Source organism: Scatophagus argus, chromosome 3 (assembly GCF_020382885.2).
Source record: "Scatophagus argus isolate fScaArg1 chromosome 3, fScaArg1.pri, whole genome shotgun sequence".
Classification (NCBI taxonomy): Eukaryota; Metazoa; Chordata; class Actinopteri; family Scatophagidae; genus Scatophagus; species Scatophagus argus.
Genome location: NC_058495.1, coordinates 20421603 through 20441402, shown reverse-complemented (window position 1 = coordinate 20441402; position 19800 = coordinate 20421603). Strand labels below are relative to the sequence as shown.

General features: G+C 42.8%; 1 protein-coding gene across 4 annotated transcripts; it reads right to left on the bottom strand.

The window, feature by feature from the left end:
- Positions 1 to 282: 282 nt before the first annotated feature.
- LOC124056784 (inositol hexakisphosphate kinase 2-like) lies at positions 283 to 18822 on the bottom strand. Of its 4 annotated transcripts, none has more exons than XM_046384581.1 (7): positions 18707 to 18822; positions 17868 to 17934; positions 4560 to 5049; positions 2934 to 3168; positions 2088 to 2272; positions 1593 to 1768; positions 283 to 1232 (listed from the first exon to the last, which is right to left on the bottom strand). In XM_046384581.1, the coding sequence occupies exons 3-7, from the start codon at positions 4810 to 4812 to the stop codon at positions 609 to 611; spliced, it is 1473 nt and encodes a 490-aa protein (XP_046240537.1). In that variant the 5' UTR covers positions 4813 to 5049; positions 17868 to 17934; positions 18707 to 18822; the 3' UTR covers positions 283 to 608. The 4 variants fall into 4 exon arrangements, with proteins under 4 accessions (XP_046240537.1, XP_046240538.1, XP_046240539.1 ...); XM_046384582.1 differs by having other exon boundaries at positions 18714 to 18806; XM_046384583.1 differs by lacking the exon at positions 18707 to 18822 and adding an exon at positions 18189 to 18207.
- Positions 18823 to 19800: the final 978 nt, after the last annotated feature.

Here is a 19800-nt window from a genome sequence, read left to right as displayed (position 1 = left end):
TATCATCTGTCTCTGACAGCCTTGCGAATACAGCTTCTTTGACTGAAGATGAACAAGGAAAGAAGGACGGCAAACAGAAAAGGCAGTATAGAAGAACGGCGGGTGTGATCTCACTGCCTCTCCTCCCATCGACTCTGTCCTCATGCAGCTCCTGCTCTCTCATGTAGCCCTGTCTCAGTGTAAACACACACTTGTTAAACAGAATGTGTTTCAGTGCATGTCTGTGCGTGCAAAATGCTCATACTTTCTTTGGAATCAGACACAAGGAAAACATTTCTACTGTCTCAGGACTTCAAACTACTTTTATTCGCTGCCTACCCTTTTTTTGTCCTCGTGGGGAACTGGGTTAAACAGAATGATGGCAATGGGTAAATCACCACATCAGTCACACAGATGGCTTTTCTATGTTACGTGAAGTTCTGTTTCATATCCTGAAGATGGAAACACACAACAGGAACATCGAGAAGCACCAATGGCAGAAAAAGGGACGGGGTCCGATGAAAGGCCAGCTACAACAAGGTTTAATTTTGAAGAGGAGAGGAGAAATACTCTCCCCTTATGTAGTCCAGTCCTCGTCTTTTCTTCCAAAGGTTAGTAAATGCCAGTCTTCATTCTGTGCTGTGGTTCTCCAGCTCTGAGATGATGGTGATCAGGTTCTGGAGACCAAAGAGGTAGCCACTGTCCAGGCCCTCGTACACCACACTATCACCTTGGAAATGTCTGCAGGTGGTGTGGGCAAAATCTATCATCCTGACGTCCACCACGGGGTCTGAGCAAGACAGGCAAGACTGGCTGATACTTGAGCTCCCAACACTGCTGCTGCCATCACTAGACTTGGAGGGGCTGTGAGGAAAACCAAGTGCACCTGCTACTTCACCCACCTCCTCCTCCTCGTCCTCTTCCATTTCTGGTTCAGCCTCTGCCTCCTCGTCCTCATCTTCCTCTTCTTCTTCAGAGAGGCCATCCTCAGTGTGTTGCCGTGTCTGCTTTTGGGGGGACGCGCCATCATAGATGATGAGCAGGGAGCTGGAGTAGAAACGGTAGGATTCGCAGGCTTCCAGCGCGGCCTGCATCTCTCTGAGTCTGCGCAGCACCGGAGAGAGGAGTTCATGTCGTAGACGGTGTCCACTGTGGAAGAACTGGAACAAAGCCTCCTTGAAATCCGGCAGGGTAAGCCTGCGGCCATGGAACTTGCTCATGAACATCAGCTGGCCTGTGTCAGACCGGTATACCTGAAAAGATGGAGTAACAATGAGAGGTTGGAAAAGTGGAACAGGAATAGTGATATTTTTAATAAATTGTCTTTGTTCCACCTGCTCTAGCCTGTCCAGCTAAAGAATTTTACAGCTAATTTAGAGTTACCTGCACAACAAATGTTTTGCTTAACTTTTTTTTAAGTTTCTACTTAAGTAATCAGACGTTGAGAGGTACGTTAATCACCTGCTGGTTGCGGCCTTACATTTAACAGACAGATATGGCAGTGTTATACATAGTCTCATCTAACTCTTCGACAGAAAGAGGATAAACATGCAATTACTATTCCTTCAAGACAGAAGCTTTAACGGTGAGGCCAGTCTTGGATTGAACCTCACCTGCATGCCAGAGAGGCAGACTCCTATCAAGGATGCAGTGCTCTGCTGACACTTGCGGATCTTCACAGCCTTCTTCTCCTCAGTGGCATCGTCTCCATGCTGCTGTGTGCCCATCTTCAGGTCCAACACACACGGCATCATGTGCCGCCATGTCAGGTTCTCCAGCAGGATGAATTCTGGAAATCGAGTCAAGAAAAGTGGAAAAACCACGGCCTTCTGGACTAAACCGCTTCCAAGGTTAGCTAAAAAAAACCTACAAATTCTAAGCTTTTCCCTCCACAAGTTACAGGTACAGGTAGGCTACATCAGTATCAAGTAACTAACGGGAATGTTTTGGAGGGTCAACTCCACAGGACAAAGACACTGATAGCTAGACAGTGTGTTAGATAACGGGTCTCAGGTACTTGGTGGAACTCCTGATAATGATGCATAGGTTTCAACCACAGGTAAACAGGCAGGTGTCGTGGTGTAAGTCCTCAGTCACTGAAAGGATACTGTACTGGTTGCGGTGCTTGGCGTTTTCCTTCATCTTTTGCAGGTGCTGCTGTTGACACTTGAGGCTCCAGGGGTTGTGTTTGAGCTGTGGTACGGCATTACTGTGACTGCGCTCTAGTCTGTAGTAGAGCACCTCGGTCTGCCGCAGCCACTCCAGCTCCACATCCTCCTGCAGTTTGTGAATACTGGACGGCAGAGGGAACGAAAGCCTCATCAGTTTTAGGCACAAGAAAGTATGGTTAAGGTGGTGTGGGTAAAGTATGCATGTGGAGTGTATATCAAAAGGGCAGTGATGAGCTGCTATATTGTATGTAAAGAGGCAGCCAATGTAGTCATGCCTTTTGCTCAATATGCAAAATAAACACAAGTCAGCCTCAACATATATTTTCATAATTCCTGTCACTTTGCCAGACACCGACTGAGTTTTGTGTTTGTGTACATGCATGTATATGCATCTATTGCGGGTTATGTAACCCTGACACTGTGACCCTCTCTCTGACTGCCAAGGCCAAGGATCAGCCTCTCACAGTATTTAGAAGCAGTTTTGCCTTAGGTTGTATGCGTAACCACAAGTGCGTCATCCGTCGATTAAAGTGAGTCTTCAGACTACAGCTTTTCCATTCATGGAAAACTAAAGATCCCTTTAAGTATGTAATGCTTGTGTAACTGCTCTGAAGTGATCAATGCATCATTTTCGCTTCAATTTACGTGACCCTCCATGTATGTGAGAAAGTGACTCACTTTCTCCCCGCCTGTTGATGCATCAACTATACCTTCTGCTTTATCATGAGTAATAAATCCCTCAGTGTACTGCTGTGTCTGCTTGGACATTTTGTTTCATCTCACCTCTTGTCCTTGTCTTTACTGGAGTGGCGGCTTCGGCTGTCTATGCTATAATTTTCACTGTCCACAAGCAGCGAGGACGATATTGTCTTCCCCCACTTGGGCATCTCATTTTTGGACTCGCAGTCAGCTGAAGGGTCCTTGTTCTCCAGATCCGCTGCTGGGTCACTCTGGAGGGGGTAAGCGATGAGGCAAAGGTTCCCTTCTTCATCCTCCTCAAAGCTCACTGACACCACACCTGAGAGTGGGACATAGATGGAGACAGAGACATTGGTGTCACGGAGCAGTGAAAAGAATATGTCTCAGATACAGAATCAAAGCACAATAAAGCTGACAAGATAAACCAGGCTCTTAAGTGCTAAATATTTCTTATCTTGCTGCTTTAAGCAGGAGCTACGCTTAGAGCAGTTTGTGTCTACGCTCACATCTCTGTTACCTCATGAATACCTGGACAGAACTAACACACAAGAGAGGATGAGACAGAGATACTGCTCTCAAAGCAACACAAAAAAGACAGAATGAAAAAACAATCAGTCAATATCCATATGCAGGCAATTGGTTTCAATTGTGTAAACCCATAAACACACAACAAACCATGCTCTTAAATGAGTTTAATGGCAACAAAAAAACCCCACCTAAAATAAATAACAGCCCAAACACAAATGACGCAAGGCTACAAAATTTAAGTCAGTTCCATTTATTCCCAAAAATACAAAACAGCATAACAAAAGGATGAACAATATATGTATATAGATATATAAAACATACAGAAACCACAAAGCATCACCCCACACATACACAGAAAAATAGATATGATGCTAGTCTACAGGCTTCAGCTGCAGATAAAGAGCACAACAAAAAGGGAATATAGGGAGCACGAGACATATTTAACTCACGAGTTTCTAGATCAGTATTTTGAAAAGGGGGATGCTATTTTATTATCAAATCCCCACCACAGATGACATAAAACTTGAAGAGTTTATTGTGATGTGTGTGAGAGATGCATAGGTATGCTCAAAAACAGGCTAGCCTGTTGGACACAGGCTTTGTTTGTAATGTCACTTACTGTGCTAAATATTTAACGAAAAGGGTGTGGTGGAGGTTTTGTATAGCCTATGCTGCCTATGTTGACCTTTTCAGATGACCTCAGGGTCTCTGTCCAGGAGCTCCATGGATTTCTGGATCTGAGCAAGGAAGAATCTCACTTTGCATCCATTTCTTCGCACTGGCTATGTGCCGCAAAAAAGCTTTAATAAATAAAAAAATCGAGGGAATACCTCATTTGTCTTTGTTAGTACAGCTTCATACAAACAGGACATCACAAGTGGTTTGCCTGTGTATAGAAGGCTCATTTGGAGTGTCAGCTACAGCACCCTCTTGTGGCACCATTTAGTACATGCTGCTGGCAGGCACCTAGAAACAACACTTTAGCAGGAGCAGTGAGCTCTGTTTCCTAAAAATCTCCAAATTCACACTGTACACACAACCTACATTAATTAGGCGGGTCTGCAAAAATATCTATTCTCATCTGACACAAAGAGTAATGAAAAGCCGAAAGAAAGAGAGAGATGCATAGCAGCCACAACACAACAACCACAAAACAGGATAGAGAAGGCTAGTTTGCATTACCTCTGTACTGGGGGGTAAACTTCCTCATTGCAGCAGGCAGACTCTTGTAGAACTGATGTTCACGGGGGATGAGGGGCTTGCAGATGGTCTGCTCCCCAAAGCGAAGAACGCAGCAATGTCCCCCCACCTGGTGCACAAAGGGCTCAAGCATCACCCCTTTCTCCAAGTAGCACTGCTGGTGCTGCAGCTGGTGCTTTTGCTTTTGCTCTGCATCCATGGCCTTCTGCGCCTGAGCCTCCACAGCCGGACCCATCCTCCTCTGGCCCTGACCACACTACCGTGGGCATTAGCCTTCTCACGCACGCACACACAATGTGGTGGGGCCCTATCTGGCAGGGTTACGCACACACTCACTCACGCACTGCAGAGCCACAGAGGACTGATCGTGGTATCCCACATTAAGGCTACAGGGTTTTTTTCCAAGTTGTTCACACGGTGTCTTCTGATGCTGTTGTGATGATGATCTGCTTCGTCCGTGCTGTTTCGGATTCTGCTTGTCGAAAAACACAAAAAGGAGGAAATAGAGGAGAAACAATAAAACCCCAAGATTCAGTGGATATTTAATTCCTTTTAAACTCCTTGTCTGACAGTTGCTGTAGCTGAGTAGAAACAGAGAGCCACAGAAAGTCCTCCAAACGCTGATGTTTGGACAATTGCTGCAGCAGCAGACAATGCAAACAGAGACAGACTCTGCTCGTGCCTTCACTGAAGACTGGATGCTCTCTGACAACTGCTAGCTGGCTCACCACTGCTAAAGCCTGAAACTTGGACCGCCCACATCACAGACAATCCACCAATCAGAAGCACCCAAAGCAGGTTGTTGGGTGGTAACCCTTCGAGGGAAAAGAGCAAGCAAACAAAGACAGTGGTGGGAGGGGGAGTCTAGGGAAAGGAAGAGCGAGAGAGAGGGAGAGAGAGAGAGAGAGAGAGAGAGAGAGAGAGAGAGAGAGAGAGAGAGAGAGGACAGAAGAATAAAAACAAGAAGGGGGGACGAAACTGAGTCCAGCTGTTTGATATGTCAGCAGGGTTTTAACAACTTGACGGGACAAAGAGAATTAGTTCCTCATATGAAGTGTGAGGAAGGGAGCAACGGAACAAGCAGGGGATAGAAACAGCATGTAGGCATGTAGCACAAAACACACTGTAGTCAAGCATAAACAAACACACAGTAGTCAAATATTAAGTTACTTACTAACTACACAGACAACTACCCTGAACCAACAGATTTGGTATGACAATAGTGCAAAATAAAAATACCTCCATTTGAATGTTGTCAGGTTTACATAGAGGCAATTTTCATTACCCAAACATGTCCTTTAAAGTTACATGTTTTACACTGAACAACAGGGTCGGTCAGGGTTAACACTCTCAGGCTTTCATCTGACTGGAGCTAATATCTAAAACACTACTCAACTGACCTACTCACTTTGTAACCATGTAAAGATTACTTAAACTTTACTTCCCCATCCTGAACAACTGCAGCGTATCAACATTATACTAGAAAAATCACACTTGCTGACTGATTTGCGGGGACTCTGAACTTGAAGTATGTGTAAAAGTAGAAGATAGAGATATGAATGGCAGCAGAGGTCAGGATGTTGTGTTATGAAAATTAGGTGGAGCGAAAAGGTGCGCTGCTGAGAGCTTGTGTTGTAGTCAGTGTGGAAACTATAATCCTCATCTTGCACACTCCAAGTCCTTCTTGACACAGATTATCGTAGCAGACAAAATAACATCTGATTAAGCCAGTCACTCGTTGCCGTCTCCATTCATATGAATTAGCTGCCGTGGAAAAACACAACATGAGGGTGAGGTGTATTATTACACAAAACTATAAAATGTTCTCCAGTGTATGGTTGCGTATTTGTAGGCTCTAAAATATCATGTTTTGTGTGTACGTGAGAATGTGTGTTTGCGTGCGTGCACATGTGTGTCTGAGCGTTTGTGCTGAACATTACAGTTGGCTGTTTGTGCAGAGAACAGAGTCAGAAAGCCCAGCAGTAATCTCTCTAATCCTTCCTCTTGGAACATGAGAGTAAAATAGACCATGAGAGACAAGTTCAAAATAGCGGCAGATACACTTAAACACACATTGTGTTTGGTGTATATGCACAATCACATCTATAGCTTTATTTCTGATGGACTTCTGGGCACCCCCTTATGAACACCCCTGCATCATAATGGGCAAACAAGGCCTGCTCAATCTTAGCAGGGCAAGTTTTATTCACTTCATCTTATGTTTCACAGTAGCCCAACACAAGCACAGGTGGTCTCCCTGTTTGCACAAGTATAAAGTCATGATTTGAACGAGGGCCATAAATACAACCTGTTACCGCTGAGCTTATGATCATGTGCTCGTCTTGCAGTGTTAACATACAGCTACGCCAGTGTCAACACCTGTATTACATATTAAAATTAGAAAGCACAAAGAGAGAGAGTTGGGAATGACAGATTAAACATCGAAATCAGGATAACACTGAGACACAGGAGTGATTTAGCAACTTTGGATGTCATTTAGATTAACATTTAAAGCAGTATGACACATACTACTGGTATTTGAAGCTCAGTTATTTGAAGCTCAGGACTCATCTGACTGACATCCACAAGCTCACAGACCAGCAGGCACAAACACAATCACAAATGTATGTATATCAAACAAACATTTATGGGATCTGCAGTATAAGCAATATACCTTTAACAGTGTGCAGAGGAGTTTAATATGCATGTTATGGAACACTGAAGCCCAAATGGGAAAATGACTGAGAATCTAGCAGAAATGACATAGTGAAGAGAGCAACAGAAATAAAAAGAAGAGACAGGGAAGTGAAAGCCATGACCTTGAAAGAAATGGGAGTACAGCATGGGGCAGTTAGCAGGGGCTTTTCACAGTGCTGATGAGGAGTGTGCCAGTCGCAAACAGAGACGCTGGCATATGCAGCCAACAGGAAGTTGGAATCTAGCCCCTCATCTCCACATAAGAGCACAACAGGAGTGCAGTGAGAAGAAGACCTCCTGACAAAATCAGGGCTCTTCCATACTTGACAAAAGGGCGAGAACAGGTTTTGATCAAGATCAATGTATTACAAAGTCCTTGGTTAGTCAATGACAATTTTAGTTTGTTCTGTGACAGCAAACAAGATTTGGGCTCACTTAGGCTAATACCACATGCTGGAACTGAGCTGGCTTTAGTGATCTGACACACCATAAATGTCCCTGTAAAAATCAGTATGAATCCTCAGAAAACACACTCGATATAAAGCGGAATACACAAGGAAGAAGCAAGGATATGCAGGACAAGGTTACCAGTCCATCAGCATCAAAGACAGACAAATTTTCATTAAAAGTCATTTGCAAAGTTGAATTTCAAAGTTCATTCACATACACCAACACGTCAGTGACATATGTCGCTGCTGCCATGGCAAAGATATGAACTACCAAAGAAACAGCAGCTATAGCTAAATGCCAATCTTAGAAAAACATTTACAGTCATTTTTCTAAACTTGCTTCGTGCCGGTTTTGCTACCTATTTTTGCACAAACATTTCTTAATGGAGCACGAACAATTGCAAAGCAATTGCAACTCCAAAACTGATAATTGGCAATGAAAGGTCACATGCCCGTTAAGGTTGTCAGAAGTTGTCTTCCAGGGGCAACTGCAGCCCCTTGAGGACACCAGTGATGCAAGAAGACCTTGAAAATTCCCACAGAAAAGTGCTAAAATCAGACCTAAAAATGTCATTCTTGCTGTAAAGGTGACAGTGCATGCTACACTATCAACACCCACCCAAAGTCACCATGTCCTCTTCACTGCAATCATTTATGTTAACTGTTTTTGAACTGGGCATTACCTTCTGCCCCACATTCAGAGTTATTCACAGTCACGCAAACAACTGCTTCGGCATCCTCACCATGATCAACACGTTTACGAAGATCAAAGCACTCACTTAACAATATTAATCTGTGAGCTTTCATCTACTAACAATATCAGGGCAGCAAAGGGGACAAACAGAGAGCAGGTATGTCACATTGAGGTTATCAAGTGGGTCAATGTAACATTGAACTCAGGGTGCAGCAGCTCAACAAGGCTTTAGAGCACGTTCAGGAGTTCGAGAAATGTGATCAGCAGATATGATTGTATTAAGAGGACCCGTGCACGGAAGGATAGTTGGTGACGGGGTGGGAGTGCAGGAAGGAAGGAAGGGTGGGTGAGATCTGCCTTTTGCACATGTATGGCCATGGACACTGGAGGACGAGGGGGCTAATATTGAGGTGCTGCGTGAATTTAGATATAAAACAAACGCAATGGAGGTATTCGGGCATTGGAGGGAACGTGAAGGGCAAAGTAACTACACAGACACATTCCTTTATAGATACAGTAAATGTCTCCAGTAAGAATATTTCCTGCTCTAAAAACTTTGTTGTGCCTTTGTACCGCTGACCTTATCAACTTCAAGAGGTTTAAAAGATTTAGGATGAGACAAATAATCTGAATGAGGCGGCATGGGGCTGGATTTACTTGGACAGATTTACACAGTGGCCAAGGGGAAACGTGCATAGACACAATGACTCACATTCATGTGCACATAACAGTCAGAAGCATGAATATCACACACGCAGACAGGCAGAAACAGAGCAAACCAAACTCAAAAATCACATTCAAAAACACATTCGAACATACAATTACACACACGCTCTACCTCTTCTGGCTGGAGTGAAGTGGAAAAAGGCTGATGATCTTACCTGTTTGGCTGTTAGTAGGGTCATTTTCCAGACTTGATCACCTCACATGACATCACAACAAGTAAAGCCATGAACCAAATCCTCATGGGTCACCAAACACCTGAGGCCCCACTAAAAATAACAGGGGCTATAAGTAATTCAGGCTGCTGAGGAGCTAATAATAAACAAACCCTGCTCCATGAGACAAAAAAACCCAACAGGGATCATAAAGAAAGGAAACAATTCACTGGCTGCCACCACAGGCCAATAGGGCAGACTTTGAAGTCGTAACTGAACGAGGTAATGTCCTGGCAACAGTCTCTGCCTGTGCCTGCATGGTTAACAACTGTGCAGACCAAGTCCGTCTACTTTTGAGCAAGCAGTCTTAAGTATGCATGCAAATACATTTGAATACAATGCAACACTGACAAGAAGATGATTTCAAATAAGACCAGTTAACAAAGGATAGAAAATCCTTGTCAAAACACTTTTGCCCTCAAAGGCTGAGCTATTCAGAGTGATAACACAAGTGATGCCTCAAGATCCACACCATACACGGTATAGCTATTAACTTTGACAGCTACAAGAGGGACAAGACTGCCTTAATGTTTGTGTGAATGTTTGAGTGACGAATGGAGGGGTGTCAGAAATGAGGTCACCACCGCCCTCACCCATCCTAGACCTGTTTCCTGTCTAACATCTCTAGTCTCTTCCTGTACAGGGAGGTGAAAGTTGATAAAAAGATAAAAGGGAGTGAGATTATGATGAAAGGCATACACTGGGTTTTTGGCTTGATGATTGGACAAATTAACTTGTAAATGAGAAGTACAGCACAGGAAATATCCTAATGTCGTCAGTGGGTGACAATGGTAAACTATCACAACAAAACATATTGTTAACAGCCTTTAATTAAATTTAATTTAATTAAACACTAAGTGGGTTCTCATAAACTATAAATATATATCTTAAAATGTTAGAATGGCAGAGCATGTAGAAATAAAAAAGGATCACTCCTGCAGATGGATGTTTTTGGTGGTTATGGTTATGCATCAATATTTAATGGGTACATCGAGCAAAAGACCTTTCTCAAAGCAGCCACTTTGACTTGCCAAAGACAGGTACATGTGGATAATAGCATTAATAATGGCTGCATTCCATTCAGAGGTGCCAGCTCCATGGCCCTAAAAGTGCATGCCAACTCACTGCCACGGTTTAGTGGCACACTGAAATGAAACAGGGCCAGCATTCATGCTGTTATACCGGAGCTTTCCTGACTATCACAGCAAAATTTCAAAACAAAAGATAGATACTAGATACTAGATAGATATCTAGATACTAAAGAAATGCCATGCAGAAGGCAGAGTTTAGACTTGTTGGACAGTGAAGATGTGAAGATGATGACAGTTGACGAGGAAGATGGGTTTTCGAATTAAGAGAGGTCCAACTGGCGCAAGTCTAAAGTTGGGAAGTGGGCAGGATTAAAGCTGTGAGTGCTCAGAGGAAAGGGGGACAGAAAGAACTTGTTCTGGAAGACACCAATCTCCTGCCAGCGGTAAGCTATCTCACATTAATTATCCAATCACAATAGTCTCACAACTCTGCCAAGAGCAACGGACACTCTCCCAAATAGTCTTTATATCCTTGCAAAGGATGAAAAAGAAAAAACCCTCCCTGTATTTTAGTCTTTTGTGACTTTAAAAACAGTACAGGACTGACAAACAATATGATTTGCAATGCCTCCTTTCTAAACTGTAAGCTGTTCTTCCTAGTATCTGATAATCTAGTGGTACTGTCAAAGTTTGCCAAAGGCTAATGGTGAGTCATTGAATTAAGTGAGTACTTCTAAAGCTGTAAAGCTCATCAACATGGACAGGAAGTAGGGATGTGTGGACGTCACATACTTCCTGGATTCAGGCTTAAAATGTCCACACTTCTCAGAATCATTAGACAGAGAGTCAGTTGGCTTCAGCCCATTGACACAATGCAGCTACATCAGCTCTAGTCTGGCAGAAAACTGTTGATGAGTTCTTACACTACTGGATGCCTCATACACACCAGGGTTTTGTCACTGAAACAAAATTTGCCATTAACAGACAGCAAGGAAAGGCATGACTTCTAAATTTGTCAGCAAGCTATAATGCATACAAATATTCTGATTTCCTTAAAGTTTGCCTTAGTGTTATGCTGTTCTTCTGTGTTTCTCACCAATTAAAGTTTTGTGTGAGTCATATACTGGAAAAGCAAACTGTACATTGTGACATTAAACACATATTCCCCGGATTGCTTTAGTTCTAGGGTTCTGCTCCGACAGCCCTGGACTGGACTATTTCCATGGCCATTTGGCTGCATTCCTCCTCTACTGCTGAGGAAGGTCAAAGGTCATTGGCTCACCCACACTCTTTGGTTCAGTTTCTAGGAAGCCTGACAGAGAGGACAGCAGGGCAGTCTCTTCTGTCCCAAAACAGGACTATGGGTTGGTTGGTGAAAACCTCTGTCTGACTGCTTCTCATTTGGACCAGCTCAAACAAAAGTGTGCAATTCTACTCAGAGGAAATGACAAGTTGTTCTCATTGCAAAATCTGGCCAACATTTGTGCAGTCTATGAGAACTGGAGTGAGTGGTCCTTTCCACAAAAAACAAGAACACAACAGATGTTACAGGAGTTTTACTGTGAGTATCGTATGTCAGACAGCATGGACTGAGCAGGACTGTGGGCAGGTAAACATTAGGTCAACCCAAGATATCCATTATAGTCGCTCTGTGTTTGGCAGAGACCTTCGAGTTGGGTTACATTGTGTGAGTAAGTGATATCCGTCGACATATCAGTATCACAAGCACCTTGTCAGGCTCCTGAGCCTGCTGTATTGGGGCTGAAGCCCATGTTCAGTTAATCCTGTAGATGTAGATGTAGGAACTTGACATAGTTGCATGTCAGCAACACTCAGCACCCCATCCACGGCTTTACATGCGGCACCCTGACAGTGTAGACACTTTTAGGTCTACCAGGATAGTCAAAACACAACAGACACTAGATGCTTCAGTTGCAATAGCATGGACTGAGGATACATCTATTTGTGGTGTCCATGTCAGTAGCATTTTCATCTGATCTAGTTTATCCCTAGATAGTTTTGCATTAAAATGTTTCCTGGCCATGGGTACCATATAGCCTTCCACAGAGTGCAAACAGGACTTGCTTTATCTAATCCCATTGGCAAGCTCTCCATGAAACTATTAAAAATGCACAGTATCTGTTCAACTAACAGCACATCTGCTCTGATGGTTCAAATATAATTCATATGTGGTTTTGCTATAGTTTAAATCCAGTTCGATGCACAGAAGGTCTGGCTCTCAATTTCTCTATTTTAACTATGAATGAGGAATGAGGTAAATGCACAAATGTCATTGGACACTGTCTTTTCTGCTTTGATTTCAAGTCTGAGGTATTCAGAGCACTCCCCCAAAAAAATCTGTAATGAAGAAGTAAAGCAAATCTGGAACAAGATAAAGGGAAAAGAAAAAAGAAAAAAGTAGAAAAGATACAAATTATTTGTTTGCCAGGAGGGGAACTGGTGCCTCTTTCTAGTTAACTTGAGGCCACCTGCTATTGGAAAATCCCATGATATTGAGGAATTTAGGGTGCACGCGTGTATGTATATGTGTGAGTGTGTTTGTGTGAATGTGTTCAGTGCCTGTGTGTTTGTTCCAATACAGCATGTGAATCCTTGACATTTCCTCACCTCCAAAGTGTGTCAACTCATGCCATCACCCCACGTGATGTGACGGGATGAAGCAATGTACATATCCTTTGGCACATTGGCACATCTCTCACACCAAATATAAACACACATACACCTCTCTTACCATAAATAACAGCACTCATACACCTTATCACATACTATTAAAAGCTGGTAACTGACATAAACACAATGGTATGCCCTCAGTGTAACTCTCCAGACCAAAGCTCTTTACAGACACTCACACTGTTGTGCATAGCCAGACAGAATTTGGATGCAGCCATTTCTTACCCAAAAAGGGCAGGACATTACAGTTGGGACAGCACACTGTTAAACCATGTACATCTATTATGTCTTTACAAGGATGAAACAGAGCCAGACTTAAAAAGGAAGCAGTCATTTCAGATAACCAACAAATATAAAGGAAATACGAGAAGGACACCCCATGAGGTAAGACTGGGACACTTCAGGAAAGACGAAGAAACAAGAAAGAATAGGAATTCGAACTAAGGAAATATGAAGCCATGGCTTGAAACCTGATATCATCATGTTAAAAGAAATGGGATCATTGCAGTGGGAATACAAGGAACTGCTTTATCCAGGACACCTAATACTGTAAATCAACTCAGCATGCAGAACGCACACGGTTTCAGCCACTGCTGACTGCTACCCAGATGAATATTAATCCTTGGAAAAAGCCCACACACGTGCACCAACATAATACGGTAATATAAGGCTCTAAGACGGAGTACAGTTACAGCAACTTAGAGACCTGGTGCAGACTCTCCTCAAGTACATGCACATACTCTTTACATGCACATATACACACACATAAATAATCTGTAAACCCACAAGATGCTTGGAGGTGTCGGATTTAAAATTCTATTTGATGGTACAGACAGCTATTTCCTGTTCCTACTCAACTTTAAACTCCTCAAATATCCCACTGTAACGTGTACACTACAACACATCAGGAACACACTAAAAAATATATCCATTATGCATATCCAAAGGAAACACATATATTATATTATATTGGAAAACAAATATGGTCCCTCTGTAAGTGGGTCAAAAAACATGATTCCCATAATTACTGTAACCACCACTGCTAATATAATCGAGGAAGAAGTTCCATTTGCATGGTATTTCACTAAGGCAAAAGAGGGTGAATAAGTAAAGCCATAAAGCTCCACTATAGCAAAAGTGAGAAAACAGTAGATAGATTTATAGTGAAGTCTGCATAGTATGTTTACAGACTGTGTAGGCAGGGACGTTGGCTGTTGATACAAAGCAGTGTGGGCTGCGTTGGCAGCAGTGCAGTGTGTTTCTGTGCCATAGACAGCTCTGCACTGCAGTGCTTGTGTGTGCACGTGAGGAAGAGCGCACATGTCAGAGGATTACAGAAGAGACCATCCATATCCCCCTCTGCAGACCCCCCACCCAACAAAATCTACACCCCCTGGCTGCACTAAAGTAGCCCTTATTCTTATCTCTTTTGTCAAGTGAACATCCAGCCAATCAATCAAACAGCAGCATTTACCCACCATAATAAAAGCTTGATTGCCTTAAATCTGCAGCCTACCCAGCCATGTGACATAAAGTAGACAACATTCAGTCTACTAAAAGTTACATGTAAAGAAGGAAATGACCTTCCCTGGAGAAAATTTGACCTGCACACTTTTTTCCTCACAGTGCTTCCCTCCACCTGCAGTCTACTGCAGTACTCCCCATTAATATCTTATCCATCAGTTGTGTTAAAAACTTGTATTCTCGTCTGATTCTCCGTCCAAGTTCTGTACCTCCATGTTGATCACTCTATTATGACTTCTTCGACAAATAAAGAAAGATTTTCTGAATAGCACAAGGTGTGGCGAGTGGAGACGTAGGGACAGAATTAGCTCTGTCCAATCAACTCACATGAATAGGCTGGTGAAATTCATAACTCACAACACATAACTGCAATTTTTGAATCTGACTCAGAATATTGTCCTGTAATGAGATCAACATTTATATCGCATCGTTTATATCTATGTTAAAACAAGGCATTCCAACTATCTGTCAAAATCCATCTACATTGTCCAACCATCACTTAACTCTTCTCAGAGCTAAGACGATATCTGGCATTCAGATGGACTTTCCCTGCTGGCTGGTATGAAGTTACAATAGACTAGACAAAAAGGGCCGATTCATTTTTACCCTCTGGAAGGAACGTTTGCACTGACAGGGTAGGCTTTATATCTGATCTGGGTTGTCTGTGCCTCCCAGTCCTAAATATAATTGCATAATACTAATATGACCTGGCCTTGTAACAGCACACCTGAGACACAGTCAGGGTCAGATGAGCAGGTAGAAAGTGAGCCCACATGGAGGAGATGGGGAAGGCAAAAATAAAATATTAGTAAAGCATAGGATTTTTACACCTTTGGCCTACAAAACACACAAAAATACAAAAACAAAACAAAAGGCCAAGCGGGTTAATCACACACACACATAAAGAAGAGGCAACAAACAAAGTCAATCCCCAAAAATAGAACTATTGTTTCCATGCCACTGACCTCTTCTTCCCTGACAGTGTTTTCGCCATGAAGGAGTTGCTTAAGTGCATTTCTCCAGCGGCCAAACACCACAACTGAATTCTCCACGAGCCAGTGACAAATTAGAATTCACTCTGCCTAACTCGCTAATGCCCAGTATGAAGGGAACAGTGTGTTTCTCAAAAACAGTGCATGTACACGTGCATGCACACGCGCATATGCCCTCACACACACACAAATTTCAGAGCACAATAGTAGAAAGACTGAGGTAACTCTCTGAATGTTCAGATCCTGCATGTGAACCACAGCTGGAAGCGCCACAGGGGAAAAACTAGGTTCTGCACTGGAAAAAATAGATGAAAGAGTGACTGTATTAAAGAGAGAGAGAGAGTGACGTCCTTGGAACAGAGAGATGTGAGACAGAGGGGCTGAAAATGTGGAGGGGCAGCGACAGGAGACAGACGCCAGACAGACAGATATGGATCCTAAATGAGGTGGCAGTGCCAACAACTACTTCGACAGTGCAGTGATAGAGCAAACAGAGGTTAAATATAAACTCAGTAATCCCTCAACAAAGAGGCACTTAATGAGAGTCTGCCTTTTTGGTAGGATGTGTGCTAGAGGGAGTGAGGTGGACAGAGGAATGCAACTGGCAAAGGCCCAAGATTGTACCATAGCTACACAGAGCAGGACAGCCACTCACTGAATGAAAGAGCTTCATGTTCAGTGGCCTCTCAGTGACAAATATCATGTCCTCCTTCTCTGTCCAACTGGCTTCCTTGACCTTACAGAACCATGAATACTGCACTCACAGGTACTAATCGGACAAATTAATCCAGTGAGGAGATTATCATATGGCGTCTGAGGATTAAAACTCATCATGCTTTCCATGACTGAGAGATGGTGACTAACTGGTAAGTCCCAGTCATGAAGAACGATAGCCCTTGCAGTCACCCTGTTGGATTGGGGTAAGCACCTGAATTATTCAGAAAGGTCAGAGAAGTGATCCTGGCTCCAAGCCTAGGCCACGCTCCAAATGAGATGCCAGTACAGTGTTACTTTCTCTCCACAACATAACCCTGCTTTGGTGTCGTCTCGCGTTCACTGTCAAGTGGTTATTTCTCTCTACATTTTGATCTACATAGAGGGAAGCCCTTTGGCACTGCGGTGGAGATATGGATCAATCTTTAATGTAATATCACCTTCCTTAAGGCCAACATACTGAGAGAAGAAATAGGGGATCCATTCAAGGTTTTTTTAGGACGCGGTACATTTGTGTAACTCTGTAATCCTCAACATCAAAGAATGTTTCCATTACTAAGCCAATGGTGGCCGGTCAATTACTCATCTCAGTGACCTAACATACCAGGTAAAGTATGTGACCATGTTCCTGTGACAACTTTAAGACTTGTACATAGGAGAACTGATAAATGTCCTAAATAGGTAAATCAGTTCAGATACATAAAAAGCCTGTAAATCCCAGTTGGTGCAGTACCAGTTGACATGGCAGTGTGTATTTGTATGTGTAATAAGAGCTCCCAGATCAGAGGTTTGGGAGATTAGCAGGGGCTGAAAGATTGACTGCAAGAAGCTGCATGCCTAAATGGGACAGAGGGTCAGATGCTAGCGTGCTGTGGCTCAAGAGCTGGAGATAACCAAATGAGAAGCGGCTACACAAAGAGACAAACTGCTGCAATGCCTCTTGCATTATGTGAAAGTGGAATTTGGATAGATTAAACACTGTGGTTTTTTTATGCTTTATACAAATTTGCCACCATTTACTGTATATTTAAGAGCTCAGAGATCGGGGGCATGTCAACCTGATGACTTAGAATCCTGACTTCTCTGTTATTAGGGTTGAAACTAACAATTATCTAAAAAAATGTTACAAAATACTGAACAACATCCAAGTTAATCCGAGTCAAAAACACAATCACATTCGGTTTAGAGTACAAACGTTGAGCGAGAACACCCATCATTCAATGGATGGATACATCATGTTTCCATTGTATATGCTTTGAGTAACTAAACACGTTTGCGTCAGCATGCCCACATGCGCTGTGGGAGATTGTGTGACAGAAAATGAGAAGTGACCGTGAAATATGTGGTGCTAAATTTTAGCGTCAGCGAGAAGGCAACTTGTCATCATCCATGCTTCACTTTTCAATGACACTGAATACTATCACAGCATGGGGGAGGCCGGCCAAGCCGGTCAGAGCTCTTTTTCGTGTGGGGGAATCCTCATCATAACTTATGTTATGTAAGTGTTCAAGAAGGGTCCTATCCATTAGGGGAGATCCCAGAGGTTTATAATAGACTCACGTGAAAAAGGTCTTGTTCACTGGATGGGCTGAATTGGAATTAAAACTGCAGCATGCCAAATCAACATCTGAAAGAAAAAAAAAGATCACCACTGATCTACAATGTAAACCATCTGAAACGCACATGGTGGTTGAGAGGGAAACAAACTGAACAAAATAATAAATCCTGGCTGTGTGATGCTGATCCTAGTAATATACTGAGGCTAACTTAAATCAAGTCTCAGGTAGATCCAGTGAAGCTAAAGATATTGCTACATTTAAAAGACACAAACAAAGCTAAGGAACAACCACAAATAACACACATTCAAACAAGGGCACAAACCTACTCTAATCATGAGACTTCACCATAACCACAGTCTTTCCTCAGTAACTACAATATTTCAATAATTTTCACATTACATAATGCATTTTTTGACTAACCATAACCTTAACGTTTCTTTCTGTCTGCGAGCAGCTTATTTGGAAAATACCATTACTATGTTTTTTCTTTGCATCTCTTTAGTACCTTCCATTAATCTCACACTGCCCATGACTTTAACTCAGACTATAACCAACTACACGTTTAAAACCTCAGTCTTATTTCTAACGGTACACAAACTACACCGTCAAGTTAGCTTAAGTTGTCAACACAAGCTGGCAGGCCGGCGGTATCCATGGTTACGCAGCTAATTTTAGCTTCTTGGGTATAAAGTTAGCTTGTTATAAGCCAAAATTGGTCAGTTCTGATTTTGTTTTATCTAACGTTACAATAAATGCTGTTCCCGTTACGTTGAAATTCAAGTGCGTAACCAAACAGTTTAAATAAACCGGAAGCTAAAGACTGCGAAAATTTTAAATTACCTCTCACTTTTGTCTGATGTAAACCCCTCTGCACTTTCCGGTTTTGGTAGGTGACTCTTGTTGGCCCACTGCTCCAAAGAGGGGCTGTGCACTAGTGCGCTATACCGGAAGTACCTGTTTGGATGTCATGGCAACACAAGGGATTTAGGTTGCAAACAGTAAAAGGCAAGAAAAAGGGGGAAAATGACCAGAAAGATGGAGGCTACTCCATTTACATACTATTTGTGTACTTTCATCCATCATACCATGTAGAAATTTTACACAGAAAGCAATGGCAAACTTTTTTTTAATGGAAATTAAAAATTACCTCTTCCTTTTTTAGGTCCAAGTCCATTTCAGTGACTGAGGATCAGAGTTACATAATAGGTCATGAACCTGAGTGGGAGAGGGGGCAGACAAGCTCCCAGGCTCCAGACGGATATCAATAGACAAATGCTTTACAGGGACACTCAATCCAACCAGTTTTGCAGTTTGTGTGTACCTGTGTGTGTGTGTGTGTGTGTGTGTGTGTGTGTGTGTGTGTGTGTGTGTGTGTGTGTGTGCTGGTGAAAGAGAAAGAGAGGTGACACCATCTGAAAGTGTTCGCCCTCTGGACCCAACCCAGTCTCTTTCTCTCTTTGATGTGTTACTCTGCTTCTATTTTCAGTTTCCTTATTTACTAAGCCTTTGACAGATAGTGGGAAAACCACAGATGCATCACCCATGTGAGGGAAATAAACACACACATGCTCAAACACATACTAACAATAATGCACACATTAACACCAGAGAAGGAAAGAACCAAGTGTGACTGTGCTGCCGACACATGTTGGCATGGTGTGTTAGGTAACTAGCATATCCTTCGTCATTAACCCTTGTGACCTCGGTGAGTCAAGAGGGAAAGGATGTGAAATGTAGAAGCGTAACAGCATGATGTGACAGTGAATGTGACTGCGTATGATTTTTCAGACCATGGAGGTCCATGTAAACCAGACTGGAGAACCTGATAGTGTCAGTCTTCACTAGATGATGTCAGTGATCTTCATTTGGATTGGAACATGCAGAGCAGGGGGTTTGCTCATACCCGCTGGATGCTATTGCTGTGTGATCCTCCA